At 48.6% G+C, this 20454-nt stretch overlaps 1 protein-coding gene across 2 annotated transcripts in view; it reads right to left on the minus strand.

Moving 5' to 3' along the window:
- Positions 1–12295: 12295 nt before the first annotated feature.
- The window catches only part of LOC144155811 (monocarboxylate transporter 5-like), a 132925-nt gene continuing 124766 nt past the window's right edge, over positions 12296–20454 (minus strand). For both annotated transcript variants that reach the window (XM_077687487.1, XM_077687486.1), the window contains exons 3-5: positions 15478–15621; positions 13802–14974; positions 12296–12772 (exon numbers count right to left, since the gene is read on the minus strand). In XM_077687487.1, the coding sequence (XP_077543613.1) occupies positions 12612–12772; positions 13802–14974; positions 15478–15621 (1478 nt within the window). In that variant the 3' untranslated portion in view covers positions 12296–12611. The remainder of the gene's footprint in view (positions 12773–13801; positions 14975–15477; positions 15622–20454) is intronic.

A 20454-nucleotide genomic window follows, 5' to 3' on the forward strand; every position in this document is an offset into this window, starting at 1 on the left:
CGGCGTGGCAGCACCTTATTCGCCGGTAATTTCGCACCATGTAGGACGGGCTTTCTGTATCAATGTGCACATTGTTGCCAGTGGCACTTTTGTCGCCCTGATCAAAATATAAGCTAGCTTTTTCCCCCACAACTGTACATTTTGACGTATTTTTGTGTGATTAATTTTCGTGCAGTTATTCGCCGTGCGCGACGGTTGACAAGCTGCTCCTACGCAATATATTGGCGTAAAAGACAGAGGTGTTAAGATATGTCCCTAACCGTCTCATCTGTGCAAAAAAAAAAAAAAAAAAAACTATTTTTGGATGACAAAGCGACAGTAAAATAAAACGTCCACCAATAAGTTGTTTGTTTCGTGCTTTCACGTTTATGTCAGCTCCATGATTTGTTAATTTTAGATGAATTAGTTCTTTACTTCCATGTTTGTTAAGCATATATGTTTATATTTGTTCTAAATTTCCATATTTCTTTAAGGGCTATTTCTTCTTATGTAGACAAAACAGAAAATTGCAAGCAGTGACAGCAGTTCTGCCACAATTCTCGGAACTACGAATAATTTTTTATGAAATAGTTTGTTTATCTTGTTCTTGACAGTTAATAGTTTTGTAGTTATTTCTAATTCCATAAAAAATTATATGGATGAGGTCGAAGGGTGCTATCTCTGCCCCCCCCCCCCCCCCCCCCCCCCCTGGTCGAGCAAAATTTCTGGCTACTCCCCTGAACACCACGTACCACACTTATTCAGCAATAGACCTGGCAATCGGCTCCACAGTCTTACTGCCTACGCTTGAGTGGAACGTAATTAACAATCCCTATGGCAGTGACTATTTTCTTGTAAAACTACTAGCTGTAGACAATGACTCTCAAGACACAGAACCGCTTTGAACATTTAAATTACAGGCGGCTGAATGAAAAAACATACAAAGAACTTTCCAGGCTAACACCTACAACAATAAGCCATTTAGATGTTGAAGCAGCAAATTCACTGCTTACGGCCCACATTCCTGACTGTGCTCAGAAAGGCATTCCGGAGACCACTTTTAAAACTCTCCCAAAACCCAGACCATGGTGGAAGGAGAACTGTTGGCGTACATGGCCTGAACAGAACAAGGTACGGACACTTTTATGCCGCTATCCCACGGCCGACAACCTGCTCAAGTTTAAGCGGGAAAAAGCCAAAGGAAAGCATACGCGGTGCATGGCAAAAAACGAAATTTGGACCAGGTTTATATCCTTTATAAACTCATATACAGATTTCAGGAAAGTCTGGACTAGAATAAAGAAACTAAAAGGCTACAAGACCCATCCTATTTCTCTAGTAAGTATAGTCTGGGTAACGTAGTATAAGATCAAGCAGATGCTCTTGGGAAACACATTGAATAATGCATTCAGTTCTTCGCATTATGTCGCGTCGAAAACACACTGAAAGAAAGCCAATTTTCTCTAACGATGATGACGATCGCAAGTCAAGCGAAAGAAATAAACTTGTCCCGCGGTTGGAATCGAACCTAAGTCCTTCGCGTTATGAAGCCGACGTCTATGTGATTGCAACGTTTCGACACAGTCGAAGCAGTTTGGAATTTGGAGAGTGAGTGAATGAAACACTTTATTTAAGACGAGAGGCCATGAGGACCTGCGGGGAAGTGAGGATGGGAAGGGGAAGGAGAAAGGGAAAGGTTGAAATTCACACAATGTACACCGTTCTAGTCCGTGGGCCAATTCAAAAATGCATAGTTCACTCAGTCGGTGGCAATGTCGCTGTTGACATTGGACGTGGATGAGTATGGTCAGTCCGAGACAGTCTGTAAAACCGCTACACCAATTTGTAGAGGCCGTTTTCAAGGGCGTATACGTGCTCCAGTAGTGTCACAGGTGCAGGACCTACAGTTAGCAGCTGATGGCGGTTACGGGCGAATACAGTACAGAGCCAAATTAAGTGGAAGAGATTTGGTATGTCATCACAACTACACAGGGGGCATCGGTGCAATTGAGATCCTGCTGGGGCTGACCACTTATGTAAAATGTATGGGGTATACGCTGCATTCGCATATACTTTATTTGCGAATACCTCGCCCGGACGAGAGAAGGGCTTGAGTGGTGCAAGGATGCGAACCGGAGTTTCATCTTGCAAACGCTTCCTGCTTTCTTTTTGAGGAGCCGTAGCTGGAGTTGCCAATATGCTTGGAGAGAGGGGATGGGCATGGCGGGTACCGTGGGAGGTGATTGAAGCCTCTTCCTGGCAGCGTCGTGAGCCATGCGGTTGCCTTGTGCGCCGGAAGTATGTCCCGGAGTCCAAACAATGCGAATTTTGAATCCTTCCATTTGTGGGTCTCGTACTGTGGTCAGGATATTTGTCGCCGTAGTGTTCGGGGAAAACGGACGATTCAATTCACGGACAGCAAGTAAGAATCCGTGATAATGCGAAATTTCTTCGCGGTGAGATGAGCGGAATGGTCATAATTTGCCGGGTGGCTGCCAGAATGCCCAGAAGTTTTACATCTTCTACGAGGCCGTATGTGATGGAAATTTGCCGGGATACATTAAATTCTGGCAAGTCTGTAGATGTCCAGGCAATAGCCGCCGTCATTCCATTCAAGGACGCGTCGGTGTAAATTTCAACTTCGTCGCCTGCCTTGTCATCTGCGAGCGTGCGAACGGAATGTTCGCGTGCTCTCCGGTTACTGCGCCGAATCGGGCGTCGACGTGGAATACCGTGGACGGACGCTGCCACGGAGGGATTGCTGGCGGCGAATCGGTGCTGTCAGAGTCGCTATTTAGGTGGTCCCATTTTCTCATTTCTGCAGTCTCTTTTCTTGGGGCGAATGGTCCAGATGATATTGAAAACGCAGTTTGGTTTCTCCGATGAGGTTAGTGAGAGGCGGAAGGGGAACTGCTTCGTGGAGAGTATCTACCCGGGTGAAGGAAGGGAGGCCGCTAATCGCACGGAGAAGGTGCCGATTAATCTTGTTAAGAGCATTAACATGTGACTGTCGTAGTTCATAGACCGGGAAGCCGTAAGTGAAACGTCCATGGGCCACGGCACGGGCGAGCATAGTACAGGTTGCTTGGTGCGCTCCTCCATATTTATTAGATATCCGTGTAACTAGGTGTAAAGTGGAACGCCAGGTTTTTTTAAGTGAGGCTATCCACTGTTTTGGACTATTGCAGCTGCTGACTGGAACGCCCAGCAGTCGAATTGTACCGTTGCGAGATTCAAGGAGCGTATCTCCCACTTGAATGGGATAATCTGTTCCTTATTTGTGCCACGTTTACCATCGACGCTAAGCAGTTCTGTCTTTGTGGGGGATAGCTGTAGCTGGAATTGGGACAGCGTATGCTCCAAGCTCAGGACTGCTGCTTGCAACTCTGTTTGCATAGTTTCTTTCGTGTCATAATCGGTGGCTTCTGTCCATACCACAATACCGTCCGCATAAAGCGCAAACCGGGCGGTAGTGTCCTGTTCAAGAGTTCGGGCCACGCGGTTCATTGCTAGATTAAAGAGGAGAGGAGCCAAAATGGACCCCTGTGGGACTCCTCTATCCAGGTAGAACGTAGTGGGCTGGTGGGCTCGAGGGTTAAGACGGCTGGGTCGATGTTGTAGAAACCTGCGTATCCAGGCTTGAGTTTTTTGGCTAGGGTAGGCGAGGTCAAGTTTTTGAAGGATTCCTGATTGGCTAACATTATCAAATGTCTTGTGCATGTCTAAAGCGAGTACATAGTCCGACAAGGCCTTGTGCGAGGTCCGATTAATAACCCTCCGGAGCAGCCAGAGATAGTCGTGGGTAGCATGGAGGGGGCGGAAACCCGTAAGGGCGGGATGAAACCAATTTGTACCCTCCAAGTGGTGTTCGAGCCGATTGTTGAGCATACGCTCGATAAGCTTACATATTACACGGGTAAGAGCGATGGGACGAAGATTCTGAGGATGACAAGGATTTTTACCGGGTTTGGGTATTGGATGAAGGACAGTTATCTTCAGATAGTCAGGTGTCTCGCCTGAGTCCCAGGAGTGGTTAGCCATATGTAGTAGAGCATCGAGGCCGTCTGGGGGAAGGTTCCAGAGGTCTTGCCATTTAACTTGATCGTGACCAGGAGCAGATTTTGGTTTGCCTTAAGAAATGGCTACTTGCAGTTCACCCAAGGTTAAAGGGGAGTCGAGTTCCGGCAGGGGGTGATCAATGTTGACGATCGGTAACGGTGGGAGGGTTGAAGGATCTGTAACGGCGTGAGGGAACAACTCGTGAACGATGGCATCTTCTACTTGTGTGTAGCCCATTTGAAGGGACGTCTCATCCAGGATCGGCAGACGCACCTTCGCACGGCCGTTCATGCTGCGGAAGACGCCCCAAAGGCGAGAGAGACCAGATTCATGTCCAATATCCTGACAGAAATTCTGCCAATTCTCATTCTGTAATGTGACCTGATATTCGCGAATAATGTGATAATGACGTTTGATTATGGTGTTTTCCTTGTGTACGATATCGTTTGGTTAGCCGTTCTGCCTTGCGGAGAAGTCGGAACATGTGGGAATCAGGACAGTCCACATCTGCCGTACTGGTAACATCTTCAGCTGCGAGCGACTGTGCTTGTGTTATGGAGAGAGAGAGAGACTAAACATGTTTATTGTTTCTTATTAAAGAGTCCTTAGGGTGGCCTCCTCATTCCAGGAGTCCATTGGCACGGGCCGCGTCTTCTGCCCTTTCCACCAACTTGCGCTGGACGTCGAGGGAAGAGCTGGCCAAGGCGCTCTCCCAAAGCTCATAGGTGTGGAAGGGATTGGACGGGTCAAGTGGGCTTTGTGTACAGCCGCCGACCATGTGAAAAAGTGTTCCAATCTCCCCGCAGAAGCAGCACAAACGGGGATACAGGGTGGGGGCTATGTAGTGGTTTCTGCTAGGGTGGGGGTAAGTATTAGTTTGCAGGGCACGAAGTATTCTATCGTGTCCCTTGGGTAGTTGTTTGTGCGGTGGGGCGTACGTTTGTCTTTGTAGCCGATAGTGCGTGCTAATCTCATGAAACGAGACTAGAGGAAGCGGACGCAGATCTTCTTCTTCAGGTGCTCGGCCGGTCAATTCTCGAGCTGTGAGATGGGCAATCTCGTTTCCTGAGAGTCCAGTGTGCGCAGGCGCCCAGATTATCTTGGCGGGTCTTCTTAGTGGCTTCTGTTGAAGTATTTTAAGTGCAGTTTTGTGTATTCTCCCGCTGGAAAAGTTGCGACAAGCCTGTTGAGAGTCAGTAATTACGGTCTCAACCTGAGTTTGGGTAAGCGCCAAGGCAATGGCCGCTTCCTCGGCGAGTAGAGGGTTGGCTCGGTTCAGTGATACGCTGGTGCGGTGCTCTTGGCCTATAATAACTGTTGCTACTGAGGCCCGCCTTCCGGGATAGAGGGCCGCGTCCGTGTACGCCACGGCAGGATGGCTTCCATACTGCTTTGAGATAGCACGGGCTCTGGCTTCTTTGCGGTCGGCGTGATGCACTGGGTGCATGTTTCGCGGTAGCACAGGTACTTTAATGTGGCGCCTGATGTCATGCGGGATGTCTGTGACTTGGGGTGTTGGGTGTTGAAGCGGAATCGATAGTCCAAGTCTCGAAAGGATGGATCTGCCGGTTTCTGTAGTGCCTAATCTTGCCCTCTGGTGGGATAGATGTGCCTCTATGAGTTCATCAGCTGTATTGTTGAGTCCGAGACGAAGCAGTTTGTCTGTCGAGGTGCTGACTGGTAGGCTCAGAGCCTGCTTGTAGGCTTTTCGTATAATGGTGTCCAGTTTCTTCAATTCCGTTGTTGAGAGCAGAGCATAGGGTATTGCGTAAGTGATCCGCGAGATGACGAACGCCTGTACGAGTCGGAGTGTATCGGATTCACCCATGCCCCTTGCCTTAGTTGTTATGCGCTTGAGCATGTGTGTGATTTGCTCCGTCATGGTCTTGATCTTGTTGATTGTTATGATATTTTTCTTGTCCGCCTGAAAGGTGACGCCCAGTATCTTGATGCTTTGAGCAGGGGTGATAATGTGCCCATCTATGTGTATGGCGATGGTGGGTGTCCCTGAAGCTTTCTGTTTAGTTGGAGACACGAGCAATAGTTCGCATTTTTGAGGGGCGCAGCTCAGCCCGCATGACCTTGCGTAGCCATTTACTACGTCCGCTGCTTCCTGTAGGCGCTCCTCCATTGCTCCCACTGAACCTGTGGTGGACCAGATGGTAATGTCGTCCGCGTAGAGACCATGATTTATACCCTGAATAGAATTAAGTAGTGCAGGGAGTCCTATGAGAGCAATGTTAAAGAGGAGGGGAGATAGTACAGCCCCTTGAGGAGTTCCACGTCCTCCTATTGGAAAGGGGTCCGTGGTGTGGTCCCCTACTTTGAGTATGGCTTTCCGATCTGTGAGGAAAGACTTGACATACTGGTAGGTCTTGACTCCGCAGTCCAGGGTGTTCAGCTTCGCCAGGATGGCCGTGTGTTTTACATTATCGAAAGCGCCCTTTAAAGGGACACTGAAGTGATATGTAAACATTGCGGGATTACTAGCGCAAATTGTAGTCCGGAGTCCCCAGGCCATGTTTCGACCACTCTAGGCGCGTTTACGCGATTTTATTTAGTAGAAAAACTAATTCGAAAATGCTGTCCTCCTCTCTTTACGCTCGCCCATTTTCTGTGGCGTTTTCGTGTGACGTCAGGAGGGGCTGAGCTGGCAATTGGCTGCGCCACGGCTGCGCTACTGCACGGCTCCCCGGCCGACAGAGTCAGTCGGCCCAGCGTTTCGTCCGCCGGCCGCCGGCGGGTCGTCGCAATCAAGGAGGTTAAAAAAAAATTGCTTGGTCGCAATTCGTTCGCTTAGTTGAAACGAAGCCAGGACACGTTTGTGAATGGAAGAATGTGCCTTTCTTTACTTGGTTTGTTTGTACACTGTATCTAGCTCCAAGTTAAGGTCGCTTCACACAAGCGCTGCACATGCGACGCTTCGCTGACTGGTACGCCAGTAGGAAAATATAAGGCCTCTTGAAGGCGGGCGAAGAGTCAGCGAAGTCAATATAGGTACTAAGCAAATAAAATCAACTGATATTTTTACCGTACAGCGTAAAACTAGGGCGCGGGAAGCACTTTTTTGCGCTGGGCGAACAAGCACAGCGGTCAGCAGCACGACTACGCATCTGCGAACGCTTTTCCGTCTACGAAATGCAATTGCTAGACGTGAGCTACTGTGGAAACTCGGGCGACGCTTACTGCACGATCGCAGTACAACAAATAGTCACCTAAGCGGCTTGAAATGCCAAAACTAAATAAAAGTGTAAACCGGTTGTACAATATATACCCTATATTAGCAAGGCGTTCGCGTCCCGCTCCGTGGCCTAGCAGTCTGGGGCGCTGGGAATTCACCGCAAATGTTTTGCGAGTCACGAGTTCGAATCCCCGCGGGTACGTGCTTTTTTTTTTTTTTTTTTTGTAAGTTAACTTTTTTGTTTTCCGCCGATGTTTTCACCTTTTTTGGGGCCGCAACGTTCATGGCTACACGAACTAGTTCACAAAACGCGCGCAGGCTGGCACTGGCGCGCTAGCGAGTTCTCGTTGGCGTGCTGTTGCCATAAGCACCGACTGCTTGCAGGCAGTGGGCACAGGCCAGAATGAACAGACCCTTGGCCTGGTGCGAACACGCTTTTTACGATACAGGCATGAGGGAGGCAAGCTCCAAATATGGGGGAAAAGCGCATGACATTTGGGCGTCTGCGGGTACGCGGAGGGCGTTCATGCACTGCGTAGGTCTCGGCTAGTGAATGCTACGATTCCAAGCCGTCCTAGGAGGCTTATCTTTATGCATTTTTACAGCTGACAACATGGCAGAAGCGCGGTACGATGATTACTGAGTTATTGAGAATGCCCATCCAACAACGCCAACGGTTGTGTTTTACAGAACCGAAACCGAAACCGAAACTTGTTTGGTTGCTCACCTTGGGCATCGTCCAATCACGGTGCCCGCTCCTCCTAACATCACAGCTTTAGTTGGTGCGGCCGCCGCAAACCGCGCATGGTAGTTTTTCTTCTTTCGCACTTTGTAAAATAATTACCGATTTGTCAATCGTAAAAACGATGAAAAGTGTGCTAATTTGAGCCAGTCTACACAGTGCAAGCAAAAACGGGAGCTTGACAAATTCACTTCAGTGTCCCTTTAAATCCACTGCCAATATAGCCGTCGGGGAGTTTCGAGTCGCGGGTCTCATTGCTTCTTCTTTGAGCTGGAGCAGTATCTCCTGCGTTGATAAATGGGGTCGGAAACCCACCATTTCTGGGGGCAGTTTTCCCGTGTCTTCCAGAAAGTATTGAAGTCTTTTCAGGATGATATGCTCCAGGAGTTTTCCTATGCACGGAGTAAGAGATATGGGCCGGAGGTTCTCTATACCGGGTGGTTTTCCTGGTTTCGGGATCAGCCGAACTTCCGCGGTCTTCCAGTCCTCAGGTATTGTTCCTTCCTTCCAGATATTATTGAAATAATTGGTGAGCTCCAAGAGCGACGGGTCGTCAAGGTTAACAAGCATCATATTAGATATGTGATCCATTCCTGGAGCTGTGTGTCTTCTCAAAGCCTGTATGGCTGCGGTCACTTCGTGCAGTTGGATGTCTTCGTCAAGCGCCGGGTTTGGTGCTCCTGAATACGGTGGTAGAGGTTCTGTTGGGTGTGTCTGGAGATACCGGTTCTTGAGGGCTGTGAGCAGGTCTTCCATGTCTCCAGGAAATTGGTGTATGATTTTAGCCATGTTGTGTTGGGACTCTGTTTTGCTAGCTGAGGAGTTGATCAAGAAGCGGAGGAGCTTCCATGTTTTTGCAGTGCCGCGCAGGCCATCGCATAGAGAAAGCCAGTTTTCCCTGCAGAGAGAGTTGGCGTACTTCGCAGCTTCTTGTGTTAGCTGTGCGATCCGTTTTCGTAGTCTTCGATTATGTCTCCGCCGCTTCCATCTCCGCTGCAAACTAGTCCTCGCTTCCCAGATGTGCAGTAAATGAGAGTCGATGCACGGCGTGGCTGTGGTTGTCTTCATTATTTTGGTGTGTGCAAGGAAATCCTGATGAAGTTGTTTGATCCAGTCGTGTAAAGAGATTTCGAATTGGGTTTCTTCGGCTGGTGAGCGGTTGCTCCGTTCCTATCTCAGCTTCGTCCAGTCTGTGAGGCGAGCCCGACCTATTACTGCTTTGTAGTCCGATCCTATTACAGTGGTAGATAGAATGGCGTGATCGCTGCCTTGATATTCGCCCGTGTGGATCCATTGAACTTGAGGATTGTTTTTCGTAAAAGTCAGATCGGGAGCTGTGTCTCTGGTGACGCTTGTGCCAATGCGTGTAGGCCTATTGTGGTCTGTGACAATCGTGAGGTCTTGAGATTCTATCAGCGAGTGTAGTCTAGTGCCTCTTGGATTGGTGTATGCGTATCCCCACAGAGGGTGAGCAGCGTTGAAATCCCCCGTAATGACAAACGGGTTGTTGGCTGCTTTGAGTGTCGCTTGTTCAATTACTTGCTGAAGAATAAGTGGGGAGCTTTTAGGCCTGCAATACACATTCAAAACGTACAGCGAGCGGGCCTTCTTGTGGACTTGTGGTATTATTTCAAGTAAAATGCCAATTTCTTCGGACTGCTTAAGTGGGTGTTGAATCGCCACGTATCGTTTGCTGACCAGTGTGCGCAGGCTTTTGTCTGTGCCTGTTTCGTACGTTATGTATCCTGGAAGGCGAACTGGTGTATTAGTTTCTTGCAGAGCTACCATTGCTGGTATCGTCGTGGAAGAGGAGATGTATTGGGAGAGTGATCCATATTTGTTCTTGAAACCTCTGCAGTTCCACTGCCATATAGTTATTCCTTGTCCGTGAGACAATTTATTACTGGGTGGATGAAGGTCCATCTTGGTTCATGGGTGAGGAGAGGCATGTGGGGTTGTCGTTATCTGTTTTGGTGGTCTTCCTGGTTCGGGTATTGAAGTCGGCTTCCTCGAGAACCTGCACCCGTCCCTCTAGCCTCGTTAGGTGGGAAGTTATTTGTTTCAGTGTTTCCATAATCTGAAGGCTTCGCACACTTTGGGCTGCTTGCATGGCGTTGATAGCACGCGCCACGTTTACCTGTGCCTGCTCTTCCATTGCGCACTGTGGGAAGGTAATGTTCGAGTTATTGTCTGGCTGCAGTAGGTTATTCGGCTGTAGGGGTTCTTCGGCTGGTTGTGGCGGTATGGTCACGGCGCGATTGCGCTGTTCTGGGGAGGGCATTTGTGTGTTTACAGAGCTGGACGCTTTCCGGTAGTTGTTAAACTCTTCCTTCATTGCCGCCATGTCTGCGCGCATGGCTGCTATCTCATCCCTAAGCATTGAGGCGATGAATTCCTCGAGCGTAGGTTGAGATTGGAGAGGGGTGCATGGACGTGCAAAATTAGACGGAAAGATAAGGTGCCCCTCCGTCTAACGACGACGATGCTTGAACGCGAAGCTTTCTTCGCGCGAAATCAAATGGCGAAGGGTCGAAGTCAAGGTCGGTGTGACCAATATTCCTTACTGCGTGCGAGTCAAAGTCAACGCTCAACGAACCAAAGTGCAAACTCAGACGGCAACCAAGCAATACTCCATAAAAAGCTTCGCATTCAACCATCGTCGTCGTTATACCGAGGGGTGCATGATTTTTTTTAGTTTACTTTCGTCTGTCATCTCACCCCGTTTCGTGGGGTTTTGACGTATACGCGTGGATCAACATGCAACGCTCCTTTCGTATAATGCGGTGAGGCAGCCGGGTGCTGCTTGCAGTTATTTATGCCAATTAGCGTCAATTACTAAGCATTTGTCAGCCTCGCGTTGCTTGGTTCTGTGAATAAAATATCACGTTCGGCTCCGCTCACGCGCAAGACAAAATTAGGCGAGGTGCATCTACAACTTCTGCGGTTATCAAGGTCCTTTTTTTTTTTCTTTTTGCTTTGCACTTCAGAAACTTGATTTCACATTGAGCTTACTTGTACTGAATTACGTAGAAGTGGCCCCGTGCAGGAGCACAACACCGTGATGCAAGCACGCCCGAAAAATCGCTGAAGGAGTCGCCTACGGGCGCCGGTCGGTAAATTATACCTGTTCATGACTGCTAGCAATTCTCGACAAAGCAGTATAGCACTGCTGCGCGTGCTTTGTAGAAACGATGTCTTGTCAAAGTCGCATCGAATTACCGGCAAGAAATATACTTCTTGTTGCAAACTCTTCAAAAAAACAAACAAAAAAAAAAAAACAAGCCTTGTCCCCGCGAGAGGTCAAATTTGCCTCCAAGGCCCAATGACAAAGCACAAAAAGACTTCGCGTGTGTTTCGATACGTGTACAGTTTTTGTAGGTCTTCCAGCATGTTGTACTTTAGATATGCGTAAATATGTTTCTAAACATTGTTTTCTAATTGTTCATGTTTCTTGCTGCCTTAATCCTTTCATTCATCACATTGGAGGTTACAACAACTGATCACTCAATAACCTCCTAAATAAATAGCTTAGTAATTGGGGAAATATATTCACATTAGTAAATGCAATATATGCTTTAGTAATAAACAAATGTGTGAAGGCTATTGTCATTGTTTGGAAGGCAGAACTGCGGAAAAGGTGTTTGTGTGTTTTTTCTCAGTTGTCCAACTGCCGGCGGCAATGGCAGCTTGTGAGCGCGTGTTTACTTTTGCCGCATTCATCTGGCGTTCTCTTGAGGGCAATGAAACGCGGAAGTGAAAATGCGGGCGCTGCCGCGCGAATGAGATGATTCTTGATGACAGTCAAGAATGAAGTATGGTATATATTCCTCATTTACTGATAGCTGGCCTTTATTCGCTACCAAACCTCAGCCGCTCCTTCGTTTAAACCTCTTATCCACCAAGTTGTGTGTTCGCGTTCCCATTCATGCGTTCCCGCATCGTTTGCGAATGATGGCTCCATCAGCGCACCACATGGTGAATACGCCACCACAATAAACGTCACGCGGACTTGTTGAGTCCCGTACACAGTATGTTACGTAATTTTTTCAACGAAGATTTAGTCGGTAGCGTCACAAAACCACAATGCGATAAAACGCGCGTAGTTAAGTATAACAACCGTCTAAATTTGTGCGGTGATAGCTTTACCTGATTTCACTAAAGAAACGCTTGCGTTGGGAATATTCGGTAAAGGTTGAAAACAAAAATGCCCCCTTTTCTCGTCTTCCGGATACTTGCCAATATGTTGTGTAACAACTGCAGAAGCGCTTTGTGACCACGTTCTGTGCGTCTAACAATACAAGCTGGGTAGTATGTGTAAGGGACGTACCACGTGCTAAAAGAAATACTAATGTTTAATGACCAAAATAGTTACAAAATATCATTTCGACAAGGTTGCAAGGAGAAAACGAGCGTATGCTTGCATTACAAATATGCGATGCTATAGCTCAGGAGAGTGGCTGTTTCAGCCTCATGCGCGAGGAATTGATGATGCAATGATGGGCGCTGCCGTTGTTGCGACCTCTTCTCCCTGCTTTGCCCGGCGTTTGCATAGTCCGAGAAGCACACATGGCACACAAGCTCTGTGGTCCATCATGCACGTAAATGCTGTACCTGAAGTCATAATCACGCTTTTGGACGCACTGCGAAATGTCAGACTTCTTCGGGCTTGGAAGGCGCCTTTGCAGTGCCCCTAAACGTCTGTGCCTTGTCCACCAGTGGTCCAACAAACCATATGAGCGATGACAGGATGCACGCCGTCGACATGGTATAAAAGAGGCCATCGTAGCTGTGCCAGTTGTCCTTGAAGTACCCTGAAAATAAAAAGAAAGCGTACACTGATGAAGCCACTGTTAAACAGGCTGTAAAGCAAGCAACGCCTCCCCCCTCCCCCTTCTCCTTCCCTGCCTTGAATTTCTTCCCAGATCGTTTCTCGGTAAAAAAAGCTAACGCCACCTGTACTGGGATAATGTATACCGCAAATTTAGATTACTTTTCGGTAAGAAGCCCTAAACTCCTTGTCGCCATACAGGGTCCGCTCCTGATTGAGCATATAAGATCTTTGGTAATTCCCTGAACTTCCTTTTACAAAACACTGCAGTCGCTGGAGTGCTTTGCAAAACGCTACAGTGTTTTGTGCAGTCGCTGCAGTGTTTTGTAAACACTGCAAACACCGCCGCTTTTACGGTACTTGGGAGCGGTGGCATTGCTTAGCGAAATTAAATACACCTGTAGCCTGCGCCGTCTTCGATAACTGATCTAAACGGGACACAATCAACCGAACCTCCCAATATAATGGACGAAATTGGCATGCAATGAGCAAATGCCCGGTAAAAAGTTTTCCCCAAGTGCGAAGAACAGAATGGAAGGCTACAGTTGCTCGCACTCCAATCCGATTCATTGGCATGGAAGCTTGACGGAGTACCTCCACCCAGCGGCAGCGAAGGGATGGGTCGCTTCATAAGAAGGTCAGGTCGATGAGCACGTCTGCAAAGCATGCCATTAGATGCCGCAGTGTGTGTGAGTGCTCTGCGCCTTTGGCAAAATAGAAACATACTTTATGAAGTCGTAGCGTGTATTATCTTCTGTCACTCAACCGATCAATGAAAAATCATTGGTCGGATTCACGAAATCACACATCTTTTAGCATAGTAAATGATACTGCCGTAGTAGGTAGAATACCTTAGGCACAAAAATCTTTTTTGTGGTTACAACGTGGCATCTCCAGTTCGACTATAGGCAGCTTGTAAGCAGCCAGTGAAAAAAAAGTGAAGTACGTCGTTATCTAAAATTTGGATTGAAAACAGAGTTCTGGCGATGGTTGACGGTGTTTTAGGTCTTACCTACGATGAAAGGTCTCAGCAAGGAAGCAACGCCGATGAAGAGGTTGGACATTCCAAAGGCCATGACTGCCAGCTCTGGCCCCAGAAACTCGGTGAGAAGCACGGGGGACATAAATATCAGCCCGCCAGTCACAAGACCAAACAACAAGGTCATCCCCACTAAGAACCAATAGCTGTCCATCAGCGGCATCGCCAACATAGTCACACCGGTAATAAATCCCCCACAAATGAAGATCCCTTTATTGTCGATGACTTTCTTGTAGGCCAAGAGGCCAGGAATCGGCTTACTAAAAAGGTCCGCCATGCCGTACACAGACAGCAGGAACACTCCGTCGCTTGGCGCCAAACCCTTGTCCGTTGCGTAGTCTGGAATGATGATTATGAACGTGCTAAACACGAAGAAGAAGCCCACCGCCGAGACGGTCACCAAAATGAAGTACTGGTTGCGCAGCAGTTGTAAATCAGCGAGCACAGCACGAGCGATGTTGGTGCATAGGGATGTGCTGGCGCCACCGTCGCTGCAGGCCAGCGACGCCTTCGCATCGAGGTTCCCTTTCTGCTCGCCGGCGGCGCCCGGAGGGGGCGCTCCCTCCCACAGCGGCTCCAGGGGGCTGGGGACTTTCCTGAGGCTGGTCACTGAGCCACACATCTGCTGCAGGTCCAGGTGCTCCTCCCTGCTGTGCCAGTGGTCCCCCTCGGAGAGCACCATGCACATGCCGGACACGGACACCCCGCACGCGGAAGCGCTGTCGTCCCCGAGGCCGGAACGAACGGATGTCCGCGAGGAGCGCCGTCCGATGCCCGCGCCATGACTGTGCGAGTTGCCGTTTCGGAAGGGGTGGAAGTCGAGGCTGTGGCACTTCTCGCGGAAGGGCTCGAGCATTTTTTCTTCCTCGCCAGCCGCATTTGGCTGATCCACCTCTTTGTGAGGCGCACTGTCGAGGGGTCGGAGGAGGATGGAGCCCATGACCCCGTGCAGAATAGTGGCGCCATAGATGAGCAAAGCTCCGCGCAGGCCGAACTCGTTGATGAGGTACTCCAGCAGCGCGGGCCAGAAGAACGAGCCTATGGTAGAGCCTGAGTAGGCCACTCCGCAGGCTATTGCGCGATGCTTCTCGAAGCACTGAGTTAGAAGTACGGGCGTCAGATTGCAGACCATGCCTGTTCCGATGCCTGCGAATGAAGAAGGAAGGACAGCATGTGTCGGCTACTTATATAATAGTACCATTTTTAAAGAAGCAAGGCGATGGGCCAGATCACGTGAGTAAGGAATATTTATTTTTCGACAGGGAATGTACCAGTTCCATTACTTTGTTTTCTTTTTGTTCACTGAATTGAAGAAATCCTTCAGTTTTCCTCCTCGCGTTAAATCCGTAAGATTACGTCTAATGCACCACAACTACAAAATGGCATGCCGCATTCAACAGTAGATCCAGGGGAAGTGGACCTTCAAGGTTACCATTATCAAGTCTACGGTCCGTGCCGGCCTATCCCGCAACCCCCCGTCTGACTATACCCTAAAATATGTACTTCTACGCTTATACACTGCCACTAGTGGTCGCAGTCCCAGAGAGTTAAACGACCAGATCGTGTTATATGAATACGTGTCTCTAATAACCAATCGTGTTTTAAAAATCTACGTTTTATCGCGACAAATAATTATCCTCGATGCTTACCGTAAAATATCCCAAGGAGTATAACGATGACCACAATGTCTTCTGCGAAGTAGCAGCAGCTGATAGAAGCGGCTGTGATGACCACCCCGGCTGTGACGATAATTCGAGTGGACAGCAGCCTGCTCAGGGCACCAGCAATGGGTCCTGGGTTTAAAGAAAAGTTGCATGGGTTGAATTACGAGCAGTCTAATAAGCCACTTTCGTGGGCAGGTAGGCGTCAGCGGGTAGGCGTCGTACATTGCACGTGCAAAAACTAAAGGTAGCATTTTAGCGGTCGTGATCGAATTATACCCTGGTATAAAAAATGGCCGACTCCGTATAGTGTCATGAATCAGCTGTTTTATTAGCGGCCAAACCCTCTTTGAACGCGCGAAGTCTTCTCGCCCGTTCGTTACGACGGTCGAAATTCTCTGTTAAAATTCTGCCCACCCACCTTGTGCACTAAACAGCTCGTGCATGGGCTGTTACGTCGCACATGGCACATATACATCCTGAATTGAGCAACAAACTTCCGGCTTGGCTCTTTGCCGGTCTCCGCAAGTAACTCGGTTCATGCTAGCCTGATTGGTTCGAGGGGCTCCTTCGAAACAAAAAGGGTAATTATTATTTTAAGAAACCCCGCCTTATATGTCCTTACAGTTCCATTTAACGCTTCTTATTTCGCCGTCCATCTTTTCAACGACTAATTCTTCCAAGCTTGACAAAATGTCCACTGAAATTCAAGCCGAATAAGCGCCCCTGGTTGGCATAGAAGTTTTAAAACGAGTTTTTAATACAAAATCAGGATATGAGGCCACTGACAGTTACGTATTTCTCGGCAACGTTTAGTGCGAAAGCGCTCCTAGCTACCAAACCCTCACTTCGCCTGTGCCTGTGCAGCGTGCTCCTACTGTGCTACGGTGTAAGACGACGACGAAGAGCTTGAACACGCGAGCCGGTAGAAGACGGCGACGAAGCGCTAGAGCACGCGAACCATGCGCGTGCAGTTGAGCGGAGAGTGCAGTGGCAAGAGCGATGAGTTGTCTCGTTCGTTTTCAAGTGCTTCATCGAGAGGCAAAACTTCGCCTTCTGAATATTTTCAGTTTATTAAACACTTTCTCTCTCTCTCTCTCTCTCTCTCTCTCTCTCTCTCTCTCTCTCTCTCTCTCTCTCTCTCTCTCTCTCTCTCTCTCTCTCTCTCTCTCTCTCTCTCTCGTCGTCGTCTTCTATTGGCCGCGAGGCCCACCACTGGAGAGGCTGGCGCTGCGATCGTTTTGCCGTCACTTCTAGGATCCCCGTTCCTACCTTGCTGCACAGTTGGCTTGCAGCGCGTGACACTTAGCATAAGACGCGCATTCTAAAAGTATTTTCGTGTTAATTTCCGTCGTTTGAAGTTAGCTCTCATTGCATCAAGTGCAGTTTGACGTCATGGGGATTTTATAACCGTATCAACTGTGGTACATTCTCCGCAAACAACTTGACCGTGGTGGCGTACGTATGCGACCGAAGCCTAAGCTGCGGCTCGTTTCCCCGATCAACAATGTAAACTACGATGATTGCCAAGCTAAGTTTCTATGTTTCCCTTGTTTGCAACAAATGTATAAAGCAAGAAATCATGAAGCGTTTACTGCTCGCAGAAACGATCCGCGCACACACCGCCGTGCCTGCCCGCACGGCCGACGCCGGAGCAGCTCGAACCGACGCAGGTCGCGGCAGCAACTTCTCGCCGCTTTTTAAAATCACGCTAGTTGTGGAAACGTAATTCGACAGCGGTGAATGTGGATGTTAGAGTGGTGAAAAATTGTGCTAGGTAGTGTCATCAGCTGTGTTTTTCAAAGCGATGCTCAAATATCTGCCGCGATTTACGCCGACCGGCCGCGGAGGTCGGTCCCGGCACCGCCGGCCCGGTACGCGCGGTGCGGCGAGCGGCCTAAGGAATATGTGCCTGTGCGCAAGCATCGGCCGAGGCCGTGGCAGGTATCATGATCATCGATCGCTTAAACAGACGCGGATACAAAGTTACACATACACGAAAGAGGGTGACAGTGAAGTGAAAAGTTGTATTAGGGACTCTCATTCACAACTGTAACGATAGCGGCGAAGAAATATCTGCCGCGGCGTTAAGCCTAAAGTTCCCAGCATTCGATTACAGTAATACCTCGTTAACTCCAAGTCGTAAAAACCAGGGAAAATTTCGAGATAAACGGATTTTCGAGATAAGCAAAGTTGCGCTAATCGCCGGGAAAAATGAGCGCTCTTCAGAAAAATCACTACTACTTACCGGCTCTTCATTGGCAGTTTCTAATCTTTCTTCTCGTGCAGGTTTAAAAGAGAAAAAAATAACATACAAGAGACTTTAACCGGCTGGGTTTTGCCGCACTGCCATTTTATTTAGCAGAGAAAAACTGCCTAATGCTCGTCTGCTTTGCGGTCGTACTCGGGCCTAGGAAGGCGTCCTCCAGCTGCTTGACGCATCGCATCAGTCGATCTTCCCCGCCGCTGCACTCGACCTTATTTCGAAGCAAGTGCAGCAAATTTCTCGTCTCAGAAGATGTCGGCACCTCTCGAGGTGGTTCGTCATCGCCGTCGTCTCCACCGTCCCCTACGTTAGTGGCCGTTTGAACGATTTCGGCGTCCGTCCTTTCTCCGGTCACCGCCACATCCTGCTCACACAGCGTGTACTCAAGAAAAGTCACGTCATGGCAGGCGCGGCTAAATAAGAAAAAATAATCGACGGACTTCAGGCGTGGCAGCACCGCGCGAATCTTGTGAAATGGTCCGGCGGCGGAATTTTCGTTCCACTCCCAGTCAAGATTTCGAGTTATCCGCAATCCGACCCAAAAATACTTCGAGATAAAGGGAAAAATATACATGGGACGTATAGGAAAATGTTCGGTGCCGCGGAAAATTTCGACATAGCCGATTTTTCGAGATATGCGAGTTCGAGTTAACGAGGTATTACTGTACGTGCATCCGAAGCCGGCGGCGAGCGGCTCGAGAAGACCCTTTTGTCGCGCGCGCGCGTGTTGCGTTTGGGTTCCCCTATCACTTTGAGGGCCCCCAACGCTCGGTGGTCCTATTTTAAAACTCTCAGTTACCCTAATTCATTAACGACGTGTTTCGCCTCGTACACAGCCTCGCCTTCTGTGAGCAATCGTGAGTTTCATTGATGCTAGAGGAAGGCAGGCTCACTGTAAACAGAAAAGAGCCCACGTTACAATTATACAGTCCCACGCCGAAGTCATAATGAAAACTAAATATAGCCATGTCCAAACCCGCTCGAAGGCGTTGAAAACTCGCGTTCATGCCATTCATACATTGCGGACAAGTTGCCGCGAAAAGTAAACATATCAGCCGTGCAGAGTACAGGATACGGCAGTGATCGTTAATCAAATCCGGGAATAACTACGAAAAACAATTTATGGGTAATAGGTACTGCTTAAACCAAACTGCGCATCATAACAGAACTTTTCAGCATGCGCGGCGAAGCAATCCGATCACCGTTAACTCACGTAGTCATTCATTTACCAGGCAAGGCGAGCAGTACGCGCGGTGAAATCACAAGTGAGCGACGCGCTTCCGTCGCTGTTACAAGGTCTTTCCTTGCACACACAGTCTCGTACATGTCACGTCACAAGTATATCATAATGAATTTAAAGTGTACTTTTCTCGGCATCAGTTGCATCGTCCTTGGCGTTAGCTGACTGCGTACGAGCGGTGGGGCGCGGCGGTGTCGCCGGGAAAAAGCGAGTCGCTGATTGCTCGCCCGGATTATTCGGGTTGCAGACAACTTTTTTGGGTAATTTGCATAAAATCCACAAGGAGCGCGCGGAAGGGGGGTGGGTGGGGGGGGCACAGACAAAAAAAACAAAAAAAACACGCGGCCGCACACGCAAAGGAAATTGGTTGTAGCAGACGATAACCCGACCCGGCGTCCAACAAGTGACGTCATTCGTAGGTGGCGCCACGGTATGTCCTCGGGGTCAATACCGTCGTAATCTTACACCGTGGCACATTAGGAGCACACTACATCTGTATGAAGCCTTTTCTCACCAACTAGTGCAGTATGTGTTGCTATGAAAACCAAAGGAAACCTTGTTAGATTAACAAAAGGCGCCGGGACCTTCATACCTTAAAACAACTGCTTACATTGCCCCTAATTTCTTTTTTTCAGAAATGCATTTGTGTGTAAATGAGAAGCTGAATTGGGAGCGAAGTCTATAGCTTAGTTAGTGAAATCTGGTTTTCCTGCATTATGAGTTGAAGTGACGCCCGCTCGGGAAAAGACGTGACCTCGCGTGTGCAGTCAAACACGTTTAACAACGACATCGCGACTGCGAAGCATCTAGTTTACAACAGGTAAAACAACGCCCCAGCAGTACCTAACTTTGTGCAGGAATTTGACTAATTTGGAGCAAATAAATGTGCTTTCGCACGATATTTTATGGTTGAACTCTATGTGCCTCACTTTCGCCGCAAATCTTAACAACAGAAAGCACTGCAGGGAAGCCAACTTTACAAAATGGCTTTTTGCAAAAGGCACATGATGATGAAACGAGAGGCGCGTCAAGAAAAAAAAAAAAAAACGCTTCCCGTGGTCATAATCAAGCCTGGGTCCCTGGCGTTATGAAGCCGACGTCTATCCGATTCCGCCATTACGACATGGCCGAAGCAGCTTGGGTTTTGAACTTAGAGTTTGACTCACGTTGCATGTCCGCCCCAAGCTACTCGAACTTCTCAATAAATCGAATTCAAACAAATAAACCGCAAACGCTCACTTATTTAATTTCACTCAGAGAAAGCTTCACGTTTCAATCATTTTTCTCGTAAGATTTAAGGAGCTTTGATTTTTGTGTGCGTGTGGCTCGTCTTAGCAAAGCCGGACGGAACTATACTCTCACTAAGTACAGCTGACATGAGCGAAATCTAGTGCTTTGACCAGGGGCAATGCCCCAGCCCGTCGTCATTATCTTCCTGGTGTTGTTTATTCTCATTGTG

Source organism: Haemaphysalis longicornis, unplaced genomic scaffold (genome assembly GCF_048455015.1).
Source record: "Haemaphysalis longicornis isolate Haplotype H1 unplaced genomic scaffold, Haemaphysalis longicornis Haplotype H1 scaffold_1, whole genome shotgun sequence".
NCBI lineage: Eukaryota > Metazoa > Arthropoda > Arachnida > Ixodida > Ixodidae > Haemaphysalis > Haemaphysalis longicornis.